This window comes from Neomonachus schauinslandi, chromosome 3 (genome assembly GCF_002201575.2).
Source record: "Neomonachus schauinslandi chromosome 3, ASM220157v2, whole genome shotgun sequence".
Lineage (NCBI taxonomy): Eukaryota > Metazoa > Chordata > Mammalia > Carnivora > Phocidae > Neomonachus > Neomonachus schauinslandi.
In genome coordinates, this window is record NC_058405.1 from 190855601 (window position 1) to 190876968 (window position 21368).

General features: G+C 52.2%; 1 protein-coding gene across 5 annotated transcripts in view; it reads right to left on the reverse strand.

Moving 5' to 3' along the window:
- Positions 1 to 21368, reverse strand: part of HDAC4 (histone deacetylase 4) — a 261521-nt gene that overhangs the window by 113316 nt on the left and 126837 nt on the right. For all 5 annotated transcript variants that reach the window (XM_044913778.1, XM_044913777.1, XM_044913776.1 and 2 more), the window contains exon 3: positions 1339 to 1583. In XM_044913778.1, the coding sequence (XP_044769713.1) occupies positions 1339 to 1583 (245 nt within the window). The remainder of the gene's footprint in view (positions 1 to 1338; positions 1584 to 21368) is intronic.

Here is a 21368-nt window from a genome sequence, read left to right on the forward strand (position 1 = left end):
TGAAACTCAGCTGGGCCAGATGGAGACGTGCTCTACGTGGATGATCTACAATGGTCTCCCAAGACTCAGTGTGGACAACATTTTCAATATTGATTACACATTGAAATATCTCAGAAATGTGAGGTTAAATAAGATATATTGAGATTAATTTTACCTTTTGGTAGCCAGACTCCCAGTGGTCCGCACTGATCCCTGCCTCCTGGTATTGCCCCTCGTCTAGGCCCCTCCCAGGATGTGCTACGGTTGGTTTGCGCGACCAGTAGAATAAGGCAGGGCAGCGAATAGATCACTTCCAAGTCCAGGCCACAGGAGACCTTGGAGCTTCCATGTTGGACACTCGGGCTGCTCACCGTGGGGGGCTTTGTTGGGGACGAGGCCTGAGCCTCCTGCCCATGACCACGTGGGTGAGCCTGCAAGTGGGTCCCACAGGCCTGACCGTGGCCTCACGAGGGACCCCGAGTCACGGCCACCGGCTAGGAAGACCCTCGTTCAGGCCACAGAAACTATGAGATAATGCATGTGTTTGTTTTGTTTTAAACGGCCTCAGTTTGGGGTATTTTGTCACACAGCAACAGATTACTTATACAACCTGGGGTTTTCTGCTCCGTTTTAGGGTGGCTACTGGAGAGTGTAAGATCACCTTTGGACTTCTAATCTGCCTGCCTGTATCTACAGGACGGTGTTGCTCTACATGGTTTTAAACACAGTGGAGCGTATCACCCTCACAGGTGGTCTGTCAACAACAAATACAACTCTGCTACACGTCACCAACACATGGTTCTTTCCAACGCATTTAATTTTAACCCTGGGATCAGACTGCATATTTACAGAGACTACATACCAAAAAAAGATCTGTTTGTTTCTTAATAAGTTTAAATGCAAAGAAAATATTAATATCTTTTTCCAGTTATAAAGGATCAATGGGAGAAAGTAAGACAAGACAAATCCCAAGAAGAAAATAAAAACGCTTTGTAAATACACCACTCAGAGGTGATCACTGCTAATATTCTGGTGCTCCTTCTCGCTGCTAATTTGTCTATTTGGGAACGCAGCTTGTATTTTTGGATGAAGGCAGACGACAAGCACATCCCCTCTCTTAGGTCTGCTCCTGCGCCAGTGACTTTCCCACGACGCGCCGCCCATGCCATAATTTAGCCGACCAGCTGCTGCTGCTGGACTCGCGGGCGCCTGGCAGTTTGGCCTCGGCACGGCGAGGAGTCCGTGTGTCACCGTGTGTCACGGTGTGGGAGCACGCCTCGGTAGCAGTTCTCCCACGCCACAGGGAGCCTGGCGTTTGGAAGGCTCCCGAGGGGGCAGGGGCCCCGCCAACTGACTTACTTTTATGTGCTCGTGCAGCTGGGCCTCGTGCTGCCGGGAGAGCTGCTCGTGCTGCCTCTGGAACTCGGCGATGAGGATCTGCCTCTGGAGCTGCTGCTTCTGCTTGAGGGCCAGCAGCTCTTGTTGCAGCTGCTGCTCCCGGAGGGTGGGCTCCGCCACGGGCAGCGCAAACTGGTGGTCCAGGCGGAGGTCCATGGGCGCCGCCGGGGGAGCGACCTGCAGAGGCAGTGCGGAGGCCACATCCACTGCGGGAGAGAGCACAGCACAGAAGCGCCGGTCACTGCAGCGGCATGGCGTCCCCAGGCCCCCGCCCCCGCCCTCCCCCACGCCACCGGCCTCTGTCAAGGGGTGCCGTGCACTCGAGCATGGGGGGCACTCAGGACGCCTCTTCCCCGTCTTGCTTGACGGGCTCAAAACGCAGGACCCGGGGGGCCTCGGAGGCCTTCCATTCCTCAAGTGCAGAGATCGCAAAACCGAGGGGCAGGTCAGGCCAGGATACACGCTCACACAGACACACGGCCCACCCCGCCCTCCGCCACGAGAGGCCCCTACTCGGGCCCCACGGCCATCCTGACGTCATTTCTGAAAGTCAACAGAGAGAGAACGAAAGAAAATGGCTCTAAAGAGAGCCGAATGCCAGTGAGGGGAGGGGCAGCCTGGCCTGTGCTTTTCTCCGTCTTTCTCACGAAGCTACTGAGGACTGTGTGCAGGAACCACAGGACAGCGTGCGCCCCTGAAGTGCTCCAGATAGAGGCTCGGCGGCCAGCACGTTTCCATGGAGAACGTGTTTACCAACCGCAGCCGATAACCGCTCCCCCGGCTCGCCTGCACAAGCATGCTCATCAGGCTATGTGCTTCTCTACAAGGACCAGAGAAATGGATTTTCTTCCCGGGACTACTGCACTGCTGAAAAAAAGCTCAAGTGATTTTGATTAGAAACAGAAGCTAGGGGCGCCTGGGTGGCTCAGTCGGTTAAGCGACTGCCTTCGGCTCAGGTCATGATCCTGGAGTCCCGGGATCGAGTCCCGCATCGGGCTCCCTGCTCGGCAGGGAGCCTGCTTCTCCCTCTGACCCTCCCCCCTCTCATGTGCTCTCTCTCTCAAATAAATAAATAAAAAATCTTTAAAAAAAAAAAAAAGAAACAGAAGCTAAATCAATCTTAATGCTTACAAATCAATAGCCAATTACAGCGAGGAAAAGCACGCAGAAAGTTTGAAATTACGGCCATCCTGGAAGAGGCTGCGGAGGATGCTCCTTCCACGCAGCTTCACGTCTGAGCGCACAGGCATGCAGGAAGGCCCTGCCCAGAGACGCCGGATGGCGCTCCTCAGACGTGCTGACGAACGGCCCCTCGGGCTCTGCTCAAGAAATCCCCTCAGGAGCTGCAGTGGCAGCCCACCCATCCACCACACATGAGCTGGTAAAGACTGGATTTTGTCAATTTCCTTTATTTTCTTGATCATTTTTAGTATGAAATACAGAAAAACAGGAAAACCATATAAATAGCTTCAGTTTTATAAAACCTCCATATTTCCCCCCCCTTGCTTCAGACTTTCTTTTAAGGGCAGGGAGGGCAGCTCAGTGAGCACACGCAGAGTAAAGGAAACAGGACTCGGCTTCTTACAGGAATTTGGCCCGCGCTCTTCTTTCCCAAAGGGGCGTATCATTCCTCGTCCACACGTGTGACGGGGCTGGACGCCTCCTAAAACATCAGGTCTGGGGCCGGCTATTGGGCTTCGCCCTTGCGCATCCACAGTGGTCAGGAGGCTGTGATCAGGAGGCTGGCCTCGCAGACACAGGGGAGCCAGAGGGCATGCCGCTGCCCCCCACCTAGTCAGCCTCTGCTTTCTGAGGACAAGCCTGACTCGGTGTTTCTGGGTTACACACACCCCAGGGGCGCTGAGCCACACGGCCTGCGACTGCTGGAGGGAGAACACGAGACTCCACCTCTACAGGTAAACACAGCCCCTAATCTCTCCCACTCTTCTGGCCTGGTTGAGCTGCCATGTTTCAGCTTAAGGAAGGAACCACAGAGAGTTCACAAAATAAGCCCGCTGCCCTGCACGTGGTAAACTGCATTGCTTCATCGGCCCCTGTGGCGGGGCAGGTCAGGTGTGACCCCCGCTGCAAGATGGGCCGAGGTGACAGAAGATCTTCCCTCTAACAAGGCCGTCCCTGACGTGCTGGGCAGAAGCCCCATCTGCTGCTCACTCTGGCTTCTCCTCTCCTCATTCTAATTGTTCATAGACAGGGTCTGGGGACCATCTGATGCTCAACATAAAACACCTTTTAAGGGGGCCTTTTTATTAACTTCAAAAATATGACAGGCCGAACTTTTGTTGAGGAGGCGTGTGGGGCCTCCTGCTCCGTGCCGGACGTGGGGCCGCAGTGAGAAAGCAGAGCAGGGAGGGCGGTGGGCCGACGGCACGGCTGGGGGACGGTCCACACAGGGGCTGTGTCTCCATGAGCCTCACGGCAGGGCGTGAGCAAGGGCCCAGGGGTCAGGGCATACATGGAGGGTCGTGGGGACATAGGGTGAGCGGGTCCGAGGGCAGGGCTGGGCGGGGGTGCCGTGCTGGGACAGGCCGGGCCGCTGACGCAGAGGGGTCGGCCGTGGGCCGCAGGGAAGAGCCGGGGGCAGGGGAGGGCATGGCAGGCAGAAGCAGCGCTCAGGGGGCAGGACAGGCTGTTCCCATGGTCCCTTCTCAGTGACGGGGCGTTGCGGGCTGTGCATACCCAAAACATGCAAGCTGAGCTTCACTCTGTTTCCTCAAACTTTTCCCAGATTCTTCGGAGTCTGGAATCACGGGGAATATTCCGGGGAAACACTCCGTGGCAGCCCCTGCTAGTCCTTCGGCATGGTGGAAGTTAGAGGATGCTGGGGCGGCGAGGGGCCGGCAGACAACGGGGAGGGGGCGTTGGTGGGTGCAGAGGGTGAAGAGCTGGGGCACGTGCTCAGGTCAGCAGCTGTATTCCCCAGTTCTCAGAAAGGGAGGGTGTACTGCTTCAGTTTACCATTCTGAGGTCTCACCTAAAACTTCACTCTTCTGCTACAGACAGTGAAAAACAGAGCAGACAGAATGGATAGCCAGTCATGACCCACGTCGGCTACACCACTGTCGGCTCCTGCCATTTCCTCCCGTTGGAAAACAACACTGCATTTACAGGTAGACACCAAAGCAAACCCCGGACCTGCCGCAGGACAAGGAGACCCTCCCGAGGCCTCCTGAGAAATGCCGCCTCCTGGCTCCTGGAGCCCCGCAGTCAGGCGGCCAGGGGGCGGGGGAGGCGGCCGGAGGAGAGCACGCCAGCGGAGTGGGGGGGATCACGGCCACAATCCCCATTCATCCCCGGCGCTGGCGGGTGCGTCAAACAGGACTCGTACTATTTCGGTATCAAAAACTATTTGAAATGCCATGAATTCTCAACAGAAGCTGCTAGTGCTTCTGACCCAAAGCGCCCTGAAGAAAACAATACAACCTTCTCTACTTAAAGAATGCAGCATCAAAACAAAAAAGCCTGTATTCTCATGAATATTTTATGTGGACTAGAAAATTGCTTTTATAGGTTGTGCCTTGAGAAACATATTAATACAATCAGACTCATGACGTTAGTAAAAGCACAAAGACTATATTCAACAGTTCAATACCAAACGGCAAGCCTGTGCTGTGAATTACAAGCTCTCAATCAGAAACAGAAAAAAATCTGTTAGTCTGTTTTTAAATAAATGACCATAAAAAAGGACACTGTAATTTTCCATTACGTGGGTTAGATCCTCTTTCCTTAGCGCCACTTCATGCCACCATACAGATACGAAATAAATACAAGCACCATTCTCTAGGAAACGCGGCCAAAGTTTAGGGTCTGTTCAAGTAAAGAATGATTCATTCACATCTAGGGGAAAAGAATAGCTATTTCAACCATGTAACTATGATCTCCTCTTACTCCGACATTCTGTCCACATGTGACGGGGGAGGGGGATGGAGATGGCATGGGGGGGGCAGAAGGAGGGGGCGTTTTGGGGACGTGTAACTTATTTCAAGTGTTTTCAGTGTTTTACATGGCCCATATCACACATGCTGAAGAACACAGATGCCAGGGGAGAGCGAGAGTGATGAGCTGAAGACAGCCACGTCCACCACCTCAGGAAGAATCAATCGCCCCCATAATTTCTGCTATGATATTTTCAATGGATCACACACAGGGCCACATTCAGAGAACAATGATCCCTGAATATCCTATCTTACAAGCCATCCTGCTCTGACCTCGCGGACAAGTCAGCTTTTCTGGTCTCTGAGGACGGCAAAGATAGCCATGCACTCTGTTTGCTTTGCTTTTATCTTCCCGGCCGCCGGGATACCCCCCAAGTAGGAGCAGAGGCACGGACCTTCGCCGGAGTGGCCAGCAGAGTGGGGCTCTCAGGGCTGAGCCTCACTAGAGGGTGCGTGTAACTGGCATTCACTGGGACTCACACCCGTGAGATTTCCTGCATCGGCTGGCCATATTTCCCCAGGGGGGAGCCTTCCCATCTCGGCGTGGAGGGTGAAAGCCAGGCCTTCAGGGTACGGAGTGAGGGTCTCTGCACTCAGCACTCATCATGAACACAGGAGTTTATGCCCCTGCTCTTGTTAGAGTGTCCATGTCCTCAACTCACTTGTGTCTCCACACCAGGGCCTCCAGCTGGCCACCCCCTGGTGGCGGGCTTGCCCCCTGAGCACCGCGGGGAGAACGTCCACGAGTCTCACATGTCTGCCTCGACCTCCCTCTCACCCCCGCCCCAGAGGGAGAAACGCTGCTCTGGAGGTGGGTGCACGGTGCACCCTGGGGAGGGCGGCTGGCTTTCCCGGGTCTGCCAAAGCGGCTGTGATGGATGCACCTGCTTTCTGACTCCCATCACAGGCCACTACTGCTTTCCCTCTTCTCTTCTGTTCACCCAGGCTTGGGGCCTATGGCCTTTCTCTGGAACACACTGGGGTAGACCAGCCATCACGGTGTTTTTCTCTATAACACTTCAGAAAATATCTCTGGGGGCGCCTGGGTGGCTCAGATGGTTAAGCATCTGCCTTCGGCTTGGGTCATGATCCCAGGGTCCTGGGATTGAGCCCCATGTCCGGCTCCTGGCTCAGCAGGGAGCCTGCTTCTTCCTCTGCCTCTCCCCCGGCTTGTGCTCTCTCTCTCTCTCTCTCTCTCTCTGTATCCCTGTGTCTCAAATGAATAAATAAAATCTTAAAAAAAAAAAAATATCTCTGAACGAACTCTATTAAAAAACACAATCAAATACCATTCATATACCCACGTAAATTAACAACTATTCCATGATATTATCAAATAGCCACAAAGCGTTTCCATGTTTTAGAGAATTTCATGCATGTTTTTTAAACTTTATTCAAATCAAGACCCAAATAAGGTCCATACATTGTGTTGGCTAATGCATGCCTTAAATTCCTTTTACTCCAAAGGTTACCCCTTCTTCTCCCTCCGGCACCCTCTCCAACTTACGGGCTGCAAACACTCTCATCTGCCCCGTGGAGTCTGCTCTGGACTTGGTGGGCCCACCTGGGCTGCAGGTTACCATGGCTCCCTGGCCTGCACACCCCGTGATCTGGAAGTGGGGTCCGGAGGCGTGGGCAGACGCAGTCTGATCTCCCGGCACGACCGCCTCTGCGCAGAGGTTCCCCGGTTGCTCAAGGAGCTGCCCATGGCTCTTGGGCACCGACCACTGCTGAGGCCAGCTCACTGGGGCGCGTGCCTGCCCAGCGCAACCCTGGCCTCTTGATTTGCTGCTGATTTCTGTAATGAGGAAGGACCCCGAACCAATCATCTTCTCACCCTGACAGTTTTTAAAAGTAAGGCAGGGTACTGATTCTCTTCCTTTATCAGCCAATTTTTAAAAAATTGTGCCTGATTCTCTTCCTTTATCAGCCAATTTTTAAAAATAATGGGTGGATCCCCAGCATCCTCCATGTGTTAGCGATGAGGACGGGTTCTGTTCTTCAAGATCAAATAAACAGAGCCCAATGCAGTTCAGCTCGAACTGCGCTCTAAAGGTAGACCCCTCCTTGACCAGCGAGGGCCCTCCAGCGTGGCCCACGGGCTGCTCCGAAGCCCGCCACAGCCCTCGTTCTGCAGTGACGAGGTGGGCCAGGAAATCCTCACACATTTCTTGATCCCTCTGTGGAATCAGATGTTTCTCTGAGGAGAAGTGGGTCCCTTTAGTAGGAAGCAGTGTTTGAGACCACAACATGTGTGTTGTCTGTGTCCTGTCCAGGCGAGTTCTGCTTGGGGCCAATATGTGTCTTCCCTGGGGTTCTTGTGAATTTCAGGAGGGAGCAAAATTAGATACGTGTGTTCAACCTGCCATCTTGCTGTGCAACTTCAGAATGCATAACCTATTAAAAATATCATTCAAAAGGACCGAATACACATAATCAAGTTCCATTCAAAATACTAATTTATATGGATTATCACTTTCCCCCAAAGTGTTCTTTTTTTTTAAACATATTGATTATTTTTTTTTAAGATTTTATTATTCATTTGAGACACAGAGAGAGAGAGAGAGAGAGAGAGCATGAGCAGGGAGAGAAGCAGAGGGAGAGGGAGAAGCAGGCTCCCCACTGGGCCAGGAGCCCGATGTGGGGCTCGATCCCAGGACCCTGGGATCATGACCTGAGCCAAAGGCAGACGCTTAATGACTGAGCCACCTGGGCGCCCTTCCCCAAAATGTTCTTAACTGAATTACAACTATTCTATTTAACACTGTATTGTGGGGTTGTGTGTAAAGGGGAGAGATGAGGTGTAGAAGTCAAGATCTTAAATGTGAAGATTTAAAAATATTCTGTAGGGAATGCATATAGCATAAGCTCCTACCTTAGCTTCATATGTAACTAAACATATAGGTTATTTCTCTGTGCCTCATTTAGATGTATATATGCAATGCCAAAGAAATAAACTTATGTTAACAATATACTGTAAGTTAAATAATGCTTGAAAAATAAAAATTAAATGATTATGGCCCGAGAAGAGGCAGTTTTGTTTTATATTGTTTTGTTTTCAACTGACATCAAAATAAATATAATATATGGAGGTATTTATGGATTTTTACAGATGCATATCTATGGGAAGATTTTCTACTCTGGTGGGGGGCAGGGAGAGATAGGCATCCTATGCAGATCATATTAAAGGTAACCCTTTGAATTGTATTTTTGTGCCTGTGATTTCCTTGCAGGGTTCTAGAAATCAAGCTGGGAGCAGCATACACTGCTGGGGGCCTGGCTTACCCCCTGCTTCTGCCTTCCAGCCAAGAGGGGAGTTTACTCTTCCAAGTCAATGAGAAATCAGTATCTGCCCCCACTGGAGGCGGGATAGGACGTCCTGGTGGGCAAGCCTCCCGCTTCCACCCTCACCACCAGGGGATCGCAGGTCCTGTGGGCTGACCCCGCCCGGAGGCTGGGCATGCTAAGTCATGTAATGTGTAAAGTAAGCAACTCCCTGGGTACTGTCTCCGTTGGGCAGTTGGGGAACCTGAAGTACAGACAGCCTAGGCAGATACGGCAAATGCAGTACCGGAGCCGGGCATCGAAACCGCGGGGTGGAGCGGGGCCGACGGCTGCAGGCCACCCTGGGTGGCTCCCAGGCTGGGGGGGGTGGCCACAGCTCTGGGACTCAGTGCCCAGCTGATCGGCACCCTGAAGCCCGAGAACCCCGCTCTGGAGCTTTGTGTGAACGCCCACAAAAGCGCCTCCCGCCGCCAGGGAGGTGCCCGAGCCCCGCCTTGCCCTGTGGCTCCAGCCTGGGTCTTGGTCACGACCACGGCCGGTCTTCCCGGTAATTCCTGGCTGGCTCGAGCGCTCTGCCGTTCAGGGCTCTCCATGAACAAACTCCTGTTCCTGAAAAGCTCCTGGTGCTGGGTCTGCCATGGGGTCAGCCCCACGAGGCTCTGCTCAAGGCTGAGACAAGGGCCCCCAAAGCACAGCCTCCCGACCAGCACCAGGAAGACAGGTTTAAAAGCGCCGCAGAGCCACACGCCCCTGCTGAGCACAGAGACGGAAGAAAACCTCTGATATACTATCTTCAGCGCAAAAGACAAAAAGCTACAGTTAACACCAGGGGTGTGTTTCACTCCACTGTCTCTTTATTCCCCTAATTTGGCTTTCTCTCTTCTCACTGCCTCCCCAGACTAGATGTTTCCACAGTCTTTCCCTGGCAGAAGGTACGAGATCCACCAGTGCACCAATACGGCATGGACTCTGGGCCACAGCCTCTGCCACCCTGGAGGGGGTGTCCCCACCACTGGCCAGGGGCTCCCCATGGCCTGGCTCCCTCTGGCAAGGCCCCCCCTGGCTTCTCTGTTGTCTGCTGGCACCAGAGAGAACATTCTGGCAGGACAGGCAAGCCTGTGGAGTTGCGGGAAAGGTTCGCAAACACACACCCTTCCTAGCTGCATCCCAGCAAACCACTGTGGGAGACATCAGGGCGGGAGATGAGGCTATTTCTGAGAATCAGCTCTGTGGTCTGCAGTCCCAAGAACAGGGTAGCACTTCCAAGTAAAGCTCAGAGGGAGCTCTACGCCAGGGCCGCTGGGATGTCAGCTCGCAGGACACCGAGTAGGGAGACCTGGGCTCTCCAAGTGTCCACGGGTGGGTCAGAGCTAGCCTACGCAGACGGGGGCCGTGGTGATGGCACGAACTCTGGGGCTGGGTGGCCTGGGAAGAGCCCCCGGCTAACAACAGGCCATCTGCTCCTTGCTGGGCAACGTGGGCCAATGTGAGAAGCGCGGACACACGGCTGGTGCTGTCCATGCCAGGGCAGGACGCCCCCCAAACCGGCCCCCCATCATGGGGGCCATGCCGCTGAGGCTGGCAGCCAAAGTGAGGAATGGGCGTCTGGGAGAGGTGTGCAGGGCCGGGCCCAACCTGCCTCACGTGCTCCTGAACCTGCTCCATAAAACGTGGGCCCAGAAGGTGCCTTTTCACCACAAGATGAAACGGGGCAGTCAGCAGGCCAGGAGCGAGTCCCAGAAGGGGGCCAGTTCAGCGCCAGGTGTGTGCATGCCTGACCCGCACAACCGAAGGCAGAGTCTGTGGGGGAGTGCAAGGAGAAGGGTGGCCCGCGGCCCCGACTCCAGTAATCCAGACGCAGGCCTGTCCTCAACTGCTCACTGGCGCCAGCCACTCTCTGAACCTCGCTGGCAAGCACTGTCCTGGCGTGTCCAGCGGCCGGCTAAGGGGCACAGGGACTCCCTAAGGGGGACAACTCTCCTCATGCACGCGGGGACCTCCGTTTTTATAATCAAGTTATTTGTAGCAAAATCAACTGTAAAGGATAAAAACTTAGTGACCATGCACAGATTTTGGAAAATTCCATTCTGTACTTTAACCAGCAGTGAAGAAGTGTGATTGGAAAGGTCACCATGATGGATTACGCTTTCAGGACCCCAAAAAAGGGACTATGGCAGCGTCTTCTCTTCTCCTAGATTTATCCATCAGTACCAGTTGTTCATTTTTCAGGCTGGAAACCCTGTTAGTGAAACAGACGTGGGGTTTTAGAAACAAATAGATGGGGGTTGGCCATCCCAGGACCATCTTCGTTAGAAGTGGTGTGGTCACAGCGTGGGGGAGAGAGGCAGAGATGCACGCAGGGACACAGACAGCCGCCCGTCCTCACACTATCGACCACCCGCCACACGCCAGCGTGACCCCAAACCGCGTGTCACCTCACGGCCCGGGAGTGCAAGCAAATCCTGAGTGGAACGGCCCACCTACTGGCCAAGGCCGCCTCCCGCAGCAGGCCCTGCCCTTGCCTGGGCCTCCTGCTCCGCACGGGTTTTCACAGCTGCACAGGTGAGGGGTCCCGGTACTCACGGGCCCAGAACTCGGGTGATAGGAACAGGGGCCCGAAGCCCCGGGGCTTGATGGGGCCCCAGACAGAGGAGAGCGCATGGACTTTCTAAGGCAGAGGGAGAAAGCTAGTCAGCCTCCCGCACACCCTCAGAGCCGGGTGGTGATCCCGCAGCGGCAGCCCCGGGTTAGACCAGGCCTCTCTCCCTCCAGCCCACCCTCTCTCCTCCCCTGGGAAAGAATTATAAGGCTCCCGTGGCGCAGGGGGGTGAAGGGAAGAGAATGAAGACAATGGAGCAGAATTCAGGCTCTCTTAACATCTCCATACGAACCCGAAGTCCGTGATGTTGCTGCTCCGTTCCTCACCCCCACCAGCGGCCCCACTGACGGCGCAGACTGCCCACTCCAGGCCCCTCTCCCGCCCACGGGTCACCGACGGCATGGGGGCAGTGGTCCTGCTGCCTGGCATTCCTACCTCCCGGCCAGGCCGGGGCACAGCCTGCTTCCGTCCCGGATGTCCTGTTGCAGAGTGGGCTCCTAACCGCGAGCCTCCATTTAGGTCAGAACCCTGCAGAGGCAATACTGGAACACAGCTGGCTGAGAATGTTCCAGAACTTGTGGAAGACATGAATCCGCAGACGCAGAAACACAACCAAAGCAGGAGAGAACAAAAAATAAATCAAGGTAATTTCAAGGGGGAACTGCAAATACCAAAGAAAAAGCCCCAAGACCATGAAAGAGAAGTGCAGGTGTCCTACGAGGGGGTGAGGTGACGGCCAGGAGACAGCGACCCACCCGAGTGTGGAGAGAGGCAACGCCCAGCTAGAATGATGCGCTTAGGGAACCGTCAAGAGCAAGCATGGAATGCTACAGATGTACGTCTGGTTAGAAACGAAGACGGTTTGGGAACTCGCCGAGATGCCTCCGGTTACGGGACAAGGTGAGCAGAGAAACAGACATGAAGATGATGATAAAGACGGACCCAAGCAATCACGGCCTGAGCCAGACAGCAACAAGCACGACACCCACCTGTGGCATCGGACTCAACGACAATGAAAATCCTGGGTCAGGGGCTGAGACGGAGGGGTGGCAAGAGTTAATTAGTGTTCTAGACGCTTCCGCAGCTGAGCAGGTTGGGGCAGAAAACAGTGACTTTAGGCACTGGACATTCATAGTCATGCTTCACACTGAACTGCTAGAAACTGCAGAACTTCCGAGGCAGTGGGGGCCCACAATCAATCAGAGAGAACTTTAAGGAGAGAAAAGAAATGTGGCTGCTAACTTGTGGTTAGCATACACAAGTGCACACACACCACACGTATGCAAGCATGTGCACGCACACACAGCTGGGTATCTCCTGATGGAAGAGCACACGGCATCTCTAAAGTCTTGCCAAAAATAATCACACTTGAATCTGATCAAACCTCTAGATGTAACTACTAATTTACAGGAAACAGGCAACAGACTTTTACTTTAAATGACAAGACGGGAGACGGGTGAAATTAAGCAACTGTAAAACACAGGAAAACTCCACAAGACAAGCCACCTAGTATCTTCAAAGATGAACTGCAAGGGTCAAAACCAAACAGACAAAAGAGGGAGGGAGGAGAACGGATGGATTAGCAGGAGACTGCAGGGGACACACCCGTCACCACGTGGGAGTGTTCACTGGACCCCGAGGCAAACAATTAACTAAAAATACACATATATTTTAAACACCACCGGAGACATATAAACACTGGTTGAGTATCTGATAAAATCAGGTAACTGTTAATCTTGTCTAAACAGGAAAATGGCATTGTCCTTCGGTTTAAACCACAGTCCCTGTCTTTTTAGGCCCTGCTGTGGCTGCAGATGGGGCGACGCGGTGAGTGGGATTTCATTCAAAATGGTCAGGAGGGCAGAGGTGGTGAGTAAGTCAGGACACGGATAAGACACAACTGGGCGTCCCCGGGCTCCATCCGGCTTGGTTGACAGGAACAGCGGGGTTCCTTCTAGGATTTCCTGTACTTTCGAATGTATCTAAAATTTTCTGTGATACAAAGTTCATTTTTTATTTTTTTATTTTATTTATTTATTTTTTTTAAAGATTTTATTTATTTATTTGACAGAGAGAGACACAGCGAGAGAGGGAACACAAGCACGGGGAGTGGGAGAGGGAGAAGCAGACTCCCGGCTGAGCAGGGATCCTGATGCGGGGCTCGATCCCAGGACCCCGGGATCATGACCTGAGCCGAAGGCAGTCGCTTAACCAACTGAGCCACCCAGGCGCCCCAAAGTTCATTTTTTAAAATTACATTTCTAAATATGGGTCAAAGAAGAGATCATAAGAGCCATTTAAAAATAATTAAGAGGGAAACATAATGAAAAAAGGACCTAGAATAAGTTGCAAACTTCTACTCTTACTGTACTCAGAGGAAAACTGACAGCCTTACATAGTCACGTCTGACAATAATAAGCATACAACCCAAAAAGCTAGATATAGCTCTAAGAAGTTAGAAAAAACACTAGAATACATATATGCATTCATGTATACCAACACAACACAAAACTGGTTCTTAAAAGACCAAGAAAATAGGCAAACTTCTGGTTGAGAGTGGTTTAGAAAATGAGAGAAAGGCACAAATTAACTGTAGGTATGGCAGAGACTGAAAATAAAACGAAATACAATGAATAACTTCAGGCCTATCAGTTTTAAAACCTACATAAAACAGACACACTTGTAGAAAAATAAAACTTTCCCAAATTGATAAAAAATAGAAAATAGAGTAACCCTATAACCACAAACTAAACTGAACCAATACTTTGAAATCTTCCCACAAGGATCATATTAGAGACGGTATTCCCAACCTTTCGACTAACTGATCATTCAGTTTTAAAGAAAACTTCCAAGGAACAGAAAAATAAAGAGCACCCTGAGCTCATACTATAAGGCTAAGAAGAAACCTTGTTACAGAAACCAGGCAAAGACAGCATAAAGAAGAAAAATGATAGTCTCCGTCATGAACACAGCCTCAAAAATCCCCAAAAAATTATTAGCAAGCTTAATCTAGCAGTCTACAAAAAAGATAATCGACCAAAATAAGTGGTATTTTAAAATGAGAAATGCAACATCTATACAGAACATCTGTAAATGCAATTCACCACACTAATAATGATCATCTTAATAATGAAAATAAGCACATTATAAAATCCAACAAGGATTCACATTATAAAAGCTCTTAACAGACTAAGAATAAAAGAGAATTTCTTTAGTCTGGAAAAGGGTATCTATAAAAAAAAAAAACCCACAGCAAATACTGCTTTTAACGACGAACCTTGAACAAGACAAGATTCCAGCCAGAGAAAGCGGATGGAATAATAACATAAACAGAAAGGGAAGAGACAAAACCATCATGATTCACAGACTCTTAGGATTGTCAGTACAGAACGCCTCCCCCACCCCACCCCCAAAAATGAATTACAGAGAAGTTAGTAGAACTTACAAGGACATTAAATGAAACAAGGTGCTAGGGAAGATCGACATGGAAAAGCCAACTGCATTTCAACATAATACAGCAAGAAAGAAGGCCTAATAATATTTAAAGAAAAACATAGTACCAAAAATTTTATGGCTGAAAATTATAAATACTGTTAAATATTTTGCACAACTGAAGGACATGGAGCGGTGGACCAATATAGGGACGAGAAGACTTCCTATCACAGAGATGCCCATTCTCTCCAGACTGAGCTGTGGATCCAACACACAGGCTTCCAGGAACGGGACAAAGGGATGTCAGACTATGGGGCAAAACAGACCCAGGAGCAGTCAAGGTGCTCCTGCAAAAGGCAGTAGCCCGTCCCCCGTGGAGAGCGACAGCAGAGACAGCGCTGAACACAGACGCCAGCAAGACGGAAGTCGCCCCCGTTCAGGCCAAAGTTAATTCCACAGGAATTAAGACTCAAATGTGAAAGGCAAAACTCAAGAAAAACTCATGATGCAAGAAGTGCTTAGCACCAGACAAAACTGATCAGTGTGGCTCCACTGAGAGTCCGATTTTCTGCTCCTCAGACCCTGTGTAGATGTGGGAGGCCGGGCCCCGGCGAGGCTGGCCGGCGCTATACGAAGGCACCGAGGGCTGGTCTCTATAACGTGTGAGGGGCTCCTACAAATCTATGTGAAAAAGTCCCAAGGAAAACGGCAAAAAAAAAGGCTTTTCAAGGAAGAAGGGCCCCTAATGGCAGACAAAAGCCTAAGGAGTGCCCTCGAGATACCCTGAGCTCCTGGCAGCATACGTGAGGATGGGCCTTCAGGAGAATCATCGGCTTGCCCTTAGGAAGCTGAATCTTGGCTCTAGGACCCAGGAATTCCACTCCTGATGTATCCACACTTGGGAAATGCCCGCGCGTGTGCGAGAACAGGGCGGGACTCACGCTTACGGAGAGCAGGACTTACGGGAGCCGCACAGTCGGTCACCAACACATCAGTAGTGGGATATCAAGAGGGTGTCTCCGTACTTAGCAGTGAGAAGGAGCGAGGAACAGCTACACAGAATGCCATAAATGGATCTCAGAAACAACCCGGAGCAAGAGGAAAACCCGCCGTGGGAGACGCTATCATGATAGCACTTTTAAACAGCATGCTGTCTGAGGAAGCATACGCACGTGGCAAAACTAGTTCTTCAAAGAAAGCAAGTCAGTAGCACACACCAAAGTGAGAATAGGGTTTATTCGGTGTGTGGCTGACTTCAACTCCTGCATTTGTTACTGGCCTCTGAGCGGAAGGGTTGAGGGGGTTCCCATGGGGGAGATGAGCCATGCAGAAAGCAGCCCGGGGAAATGGCTCGCTCCACTCTGCACCAGGTGTGACTCATTTGGGGTTATAAGGTCTTCTGATGATAAAGGACGGGATGACATTTCAAAATTCTACCCTCCACACTTCTTAGGAACAGAGTGTGTTTAATGCGCAGCAGAACATTTACACACGGCCAATATGGGATGCGCATCTGGAAGGAGGCCAGGCAAGGGAGCGAGACCACCCCTGTGGAAGCTAGTGCTGGCCCCCCACACCAGGAAGGAGGAACAAGAAAGGCCGTGACCCTTCCCCAGCCTGGTCCCAGACTGCCTACTGCACGCATCCCACCCCACCACCCGTAAACCACACTCCACAAACGCGGGGTCTTTCATACTGAAAAATGTCACCCAAAGGGGGCAGACGTTGGCTTGTGAGGACCTATTTCTTGACAGGTGAGGCGAAGGAATCTTCAGGCTACACAGCACTCCTGCACGGCCAAATCGCCTCGCTTGACTCACCCGCAGTCCCTTCCTCACAGAAAATTTCATTTTAAATTCCATTTAAATTGACCTGCACGAATCCATTTTAAATGATAACTTTTGACAGAAGGAAATGTGCTGTTTCTTCTGTCTTGTTTCTTTTCATAGTAGAAACACAGAATTGGTGCTTCTTGTAATACAAAATCACTAAGCAGCATGAAATCCAGCTTCCAGAAAGCTAAAAAGACAGAACGCTCTGTCTTCCCCGAGGGCCCAGCTTCGCCACCTCTCCGAGAGTGTTGAGAGCCCGACTGCCAAGAGGGACAGTCCCCCGGGAAAGGCCAGGGCCCCCACGCCCCCGGACCAGCTGTGCATGTGGAGGAGGAAACCAACAGCACGCAGTTTGACCGTCACGGAAAGTCACTTCAGTGACCCCTGCATTTGAAAACATTTCAAGTTTCACCACTTAACTTGAATGTGGTGGTCGGCAGCCAGCGGCAGGAGGCTAGGGGCTTTGTCTGAAGGAAAGACTGTGGTCACTGACTTGGATGATCCGCAGCTAGGGCTGCAAAAATAGCTTTCCATCCCAGCAGGGACTTGCCACACTCCCCAGAATCCAGCACGTTCAAGTACCTCCCCAGACTCATACGGCGCGCTGCTCAGGCCATTTCTTGAAAATACAAGCAAACAGCCCCCAAACAAAAGGTGGTGGTGGTGACACGCCCCGGCGAGAAGCCTCTCGGGGAGCAGGTGGGCACCGAGTTCAGACTCTGGTCTGACGGTGAAAGCCCTCCCTTCTCCTCAGCCTCCTGTGTCAAAGAAGTCATTTCACGGACTGCAGGATCATTTTGAATATAATCTCCTTTACAAATGAAAAATGCTCCTAAAGACTTCTGGAAGTTCCTCAAGTGACTCAGGAAGGGGTGGGGAGGACAGTTATCTGTTCCATGCAGATTTCAATTTTGAAGTCCAGTGACAGGGTTTTTAAAAAGGAATGAAAAAAGGGAATGAGAACGGAGACATTTAAAATTTCTGCAGGATTATTGAGAATCCAATTAATCTCTAACTTATACTGTGAAAACACAAGTTTAAAAGGTCTTTACACCCAACTGCCTCCTGGCTGAGCCGAGGAGGGTTCATTCTTGACACCCGAAGAATGGCTTATAAAGAACACAGGCTGATGACACCCCCCGCCCGGAAAACTCCACTCTGGGGATAACAAAGAGACCCCAACCTTTCCAAAAAGCAGATCATGCAAGGAGATAAGAGCCACAGAATTCTGGGAGCTGGGAAGGGGCCCACGGAGCAGAGGGAAGAAATGACACTGGCCCGGAAGCCAGGACGGCCAGGGAGGGACCTCTGGGCTGGGAAGGCCACGCTATCATCAGCCTTTGACTCACCCCAGGCCTCCTGTCCCCCACAAGCAGGGACTCCCAGAGCAGCGCCGAGCAGAGGCCGGAGTTCCTGGCCTAAGACAGGAACAGGGACAGCTGATACACTGCAGGCTGGAATGCGGAGCCAGGCCTGCACCCCAGGAAGGAGCTGAGAGGGTGATCTCTGGGATAAGCATTAGCCCAAAAGGGAAGGACCAGGTCATGGCATCTGGGGCCCCGAGGGAAGGACCAGACCCCTGCCCAGCAACTGGCCAGAGGACAGGACCAGTCAACACACCCACCCAGCTTGTTAGAGACTCACCCTTAGATACGGGCTGAACATTTAGGAAAGCCTCTACTGTGAAAAACAAAAAAGCAAATCAAAACGAGCACCCTCTGCATAGCCCTCAGGAGTGCACTGTCTGCGGCCCTCACCCTGAAAATGCAAGGGTCAGGAGATGGCTGTGTGTCCCTGTTGCTCTCTCTGGGCCCCCAGAACCCAGAACGGGGCAGGGACCACGAAGGTGGCCCCGATGCTGGCGGAGGAGGAGAAGGGAGGGCCTGGCTCTGCTCCCCAGCCCCGAACCCGCCTGAGAACTTCCTGCGAAGCTGGGACCAGGGCAGAAGAGGGACCTAAGCACCTACAGCAACATGGACGGGGGCTGCTCGCTTGGCCAAAGTGCCGCAGACTCCTCCTCGGTGCGAGTTTAAAAAGAACACACTCCACCAAAAACCCCAGTCAAGGGCCATGGCCAGGTACACTTGAGGTGGGCCTCCCGCGGGCTCTGTGCAGACGGCTACGGAAACGTGCCCCCCTCGGGCCCAGACCCTTCAGGAGGAAGTCCTGCAGGCGGGTTCACCCTGGGACTGCCACCGCACCCACGTGCTCCCGGGTTCTGGGGACCCATCTACCTCCTGGTCCACACGTTCACACCAGGTGAGTGTCTCTTCAGCTCTGCCAAGTGACCAGAACTGTCTTCCCAGCTCCAGTGACAAAACACTGGCTGTGCTCCCACCGGAGACCCAGGCCTGGGACAGCCCATGGGCTCACGTGCGGGGTGCAGACAGCACACGAGTGTTGGCTGATGCGGCGGAGCCCAGCCTGCTGGAGCCTCTGCGGAGAGTCCACGGTGCACACACACGAGCCTCAGACCGCCCTCCACGGAACGCGCAGTCTAGAAGGGGAGGCAACCACGGAGGAAATGATGACATGAAGCTCGTGGCAAGCAGGATAGGCAGACACCGCTAAGCACCTTCTAATTCCCATTTAACAGATGTGGAAAATAAGGGACAGAGAAGCAAAGAACTCTGCGCAGGTCACAGCGACAGGAAGCAGAAAAGCTGAGCCCGGCCCCATGTAAGTGTTCACAAGGTCATCGTGAGCTCTAGCCTCCTGTGACCGCTGTATGTAACAGGTTCCCACAAACTCAGTGGCTCCAAGCAACACATGATTATCCTGGAGTTCTGGAGGCCGGAAGTGGGAGTGGGTTTTAGGAGCTAAAAGCAAGGCATCGGCAGGCTGAGTTCCTTCCAGAGACTCTAGGGGAGAATCTGCTCCTGGCCTTCCCCAGCACCCAGGGGCACCTTGGCTCCTGGTCCCCCTCTATCTTCAAAGCCATTACTCACACCAGTCTGACCTCTACTGCTCCCTCCCAGTTCCTTCTGCCATCCTGACCCTCCTGCCTCCCCTCTGGAAGGACCCTTGTGATTCCAATGGGCCCACCCAGATAATTCAAGAGCATCATCCATCTCAAGACCCTTAATCACACCTGCAGGGTCCCTTCTGCCACATAAGTTCACATACTCACAGATTTCGAATTAAAGTGTGGACCTTTTTTGGGGGGGGGGGGCACTATTCTGTCCACCAGACTCTGGCTTCTAGGCTGAGATCAGAAAGGAGGGCTAGGACAGAAGCAAGGAATAGGTGGGGAGACACCTGTAGGTTCCAGGTGCGAGCCAGTGGTGGTTAGGCTGCCATCGTTAATGATGGAAAGGGGGGGTAGCCAGGCTCTACACAGACCTAATAACCTTCCTGAGCACCCTGCATTTTACCCTTTTAAAATGCACAAGTCAGTGATCTTCTAGTAAATTTACCACAATGTGCAAGCAGCACCATGAACCCATGTTGGAACATTTTCATCACTCAGATGCGACTCCTCCTTGTGCACATGTTTTGAGGGGCAGCTGATGGCACTTGCTAGTTGGCTGAATGTGGGATATAAGACAGGATTTCAAGGGCGAATCGGGGGCTTCAGAGGATGGAGGCAATACTGAGTCCATGGGACTGGCACAGGACAACCAGTTTCAGACACTCAAGTCTGAGATGTTTGGGCAAGGACCCCAAACAAGCAGCTGGCTCTCGCATCTGGAATAAGGTAAGATCCCAGCTGGAGCTAGAAATCTGAATGGCAGCAGAACCAAGCCGGTGTTCTGGGTTATGAATGGATGGGACAGGACTATTGAGATCACCAAGGGAATGTGGGGACACCCCAAGGCTGAGACCCAGGAGAGATGAGATAAAATCTGCCCGGGGGCTGGAGGAGGAGTGGCCAGGGCAGTGGACAGGTAAGAGGAGCATGTGGTTCTGGGACAAGGTTCTTCTAGAAGAAGAGGTCAATACGGAGGAGGCCATGCAAGAAGAGGGCTAGAACGTGGCCTTCTGGGATTTGGCAACAAGAAGTCATCAGTGAATATAGGGCCCTGTGCTGGAAACCAGGGGAAAACTGGATTATCTGTGAGATGCTGCAGCCCCTCGGGGTGGCGGGGGGTGGGGGGCACAGCCACACCGCACGAGCTCGTCTCACTTGCAGATGAGCCACAGGCAGCATCAAAACCAATGCCAGCCTCAGAATCTGCAGCAGGTACGGGCTCAAGAGGCAGGAAGCTGAAGTACCAACACCTCGCCTCAGTCTTTCTAGACCAACAACCCCAAGGGCAGGGACACCGGAAGACACCCCTACCGCAAATGCTGGAACTCTCTCCAGATCTCCACCCCACTCCCACCAACCCACACAGAACCGAGAAAAAAGCTCCAAACCCGCCCTGCCTCCAGCAGCAGCGAGAGAGTGCAGACTGGCCAGGTGGCCGAACCAGTGCCCAGCACGGGGTGCTCACGGAGGCAGCCACACTGCGGGCTGTACCAGCCCAGCACGGTCTAGGTCCATCAGAAACCAGCAGGAACAGACAAGAGCCCCTCTGGATGGCAATTTCGGAATGTGAATTAAAATCCCCAATCGATTAATACCTATGCCCTGACCCAACTCAGAAAAGCTGTGCCGTATCTGTATCGTGCACCCAAATTTATTTTTAAATTTTATTTTTAATACATTAAACCTTAATTTGTTTAAAAAGTGAAACATAGAGTCTCAAGTGTTTATGGCTATACATGTGTTCATCGTTCACACAGTTTACGCATTTAGTTCAGACCACCCGGGCTAGCTTCCCCGCTGGTAATCGCAGTGAATAATTTCTACACCACGTTTATGCTTCTTGCCCTACACACACATATACGTTCACATTGAACATTCCAGTCAAGAACAGGAATGACATGAATAAGCAGGCCATGGCA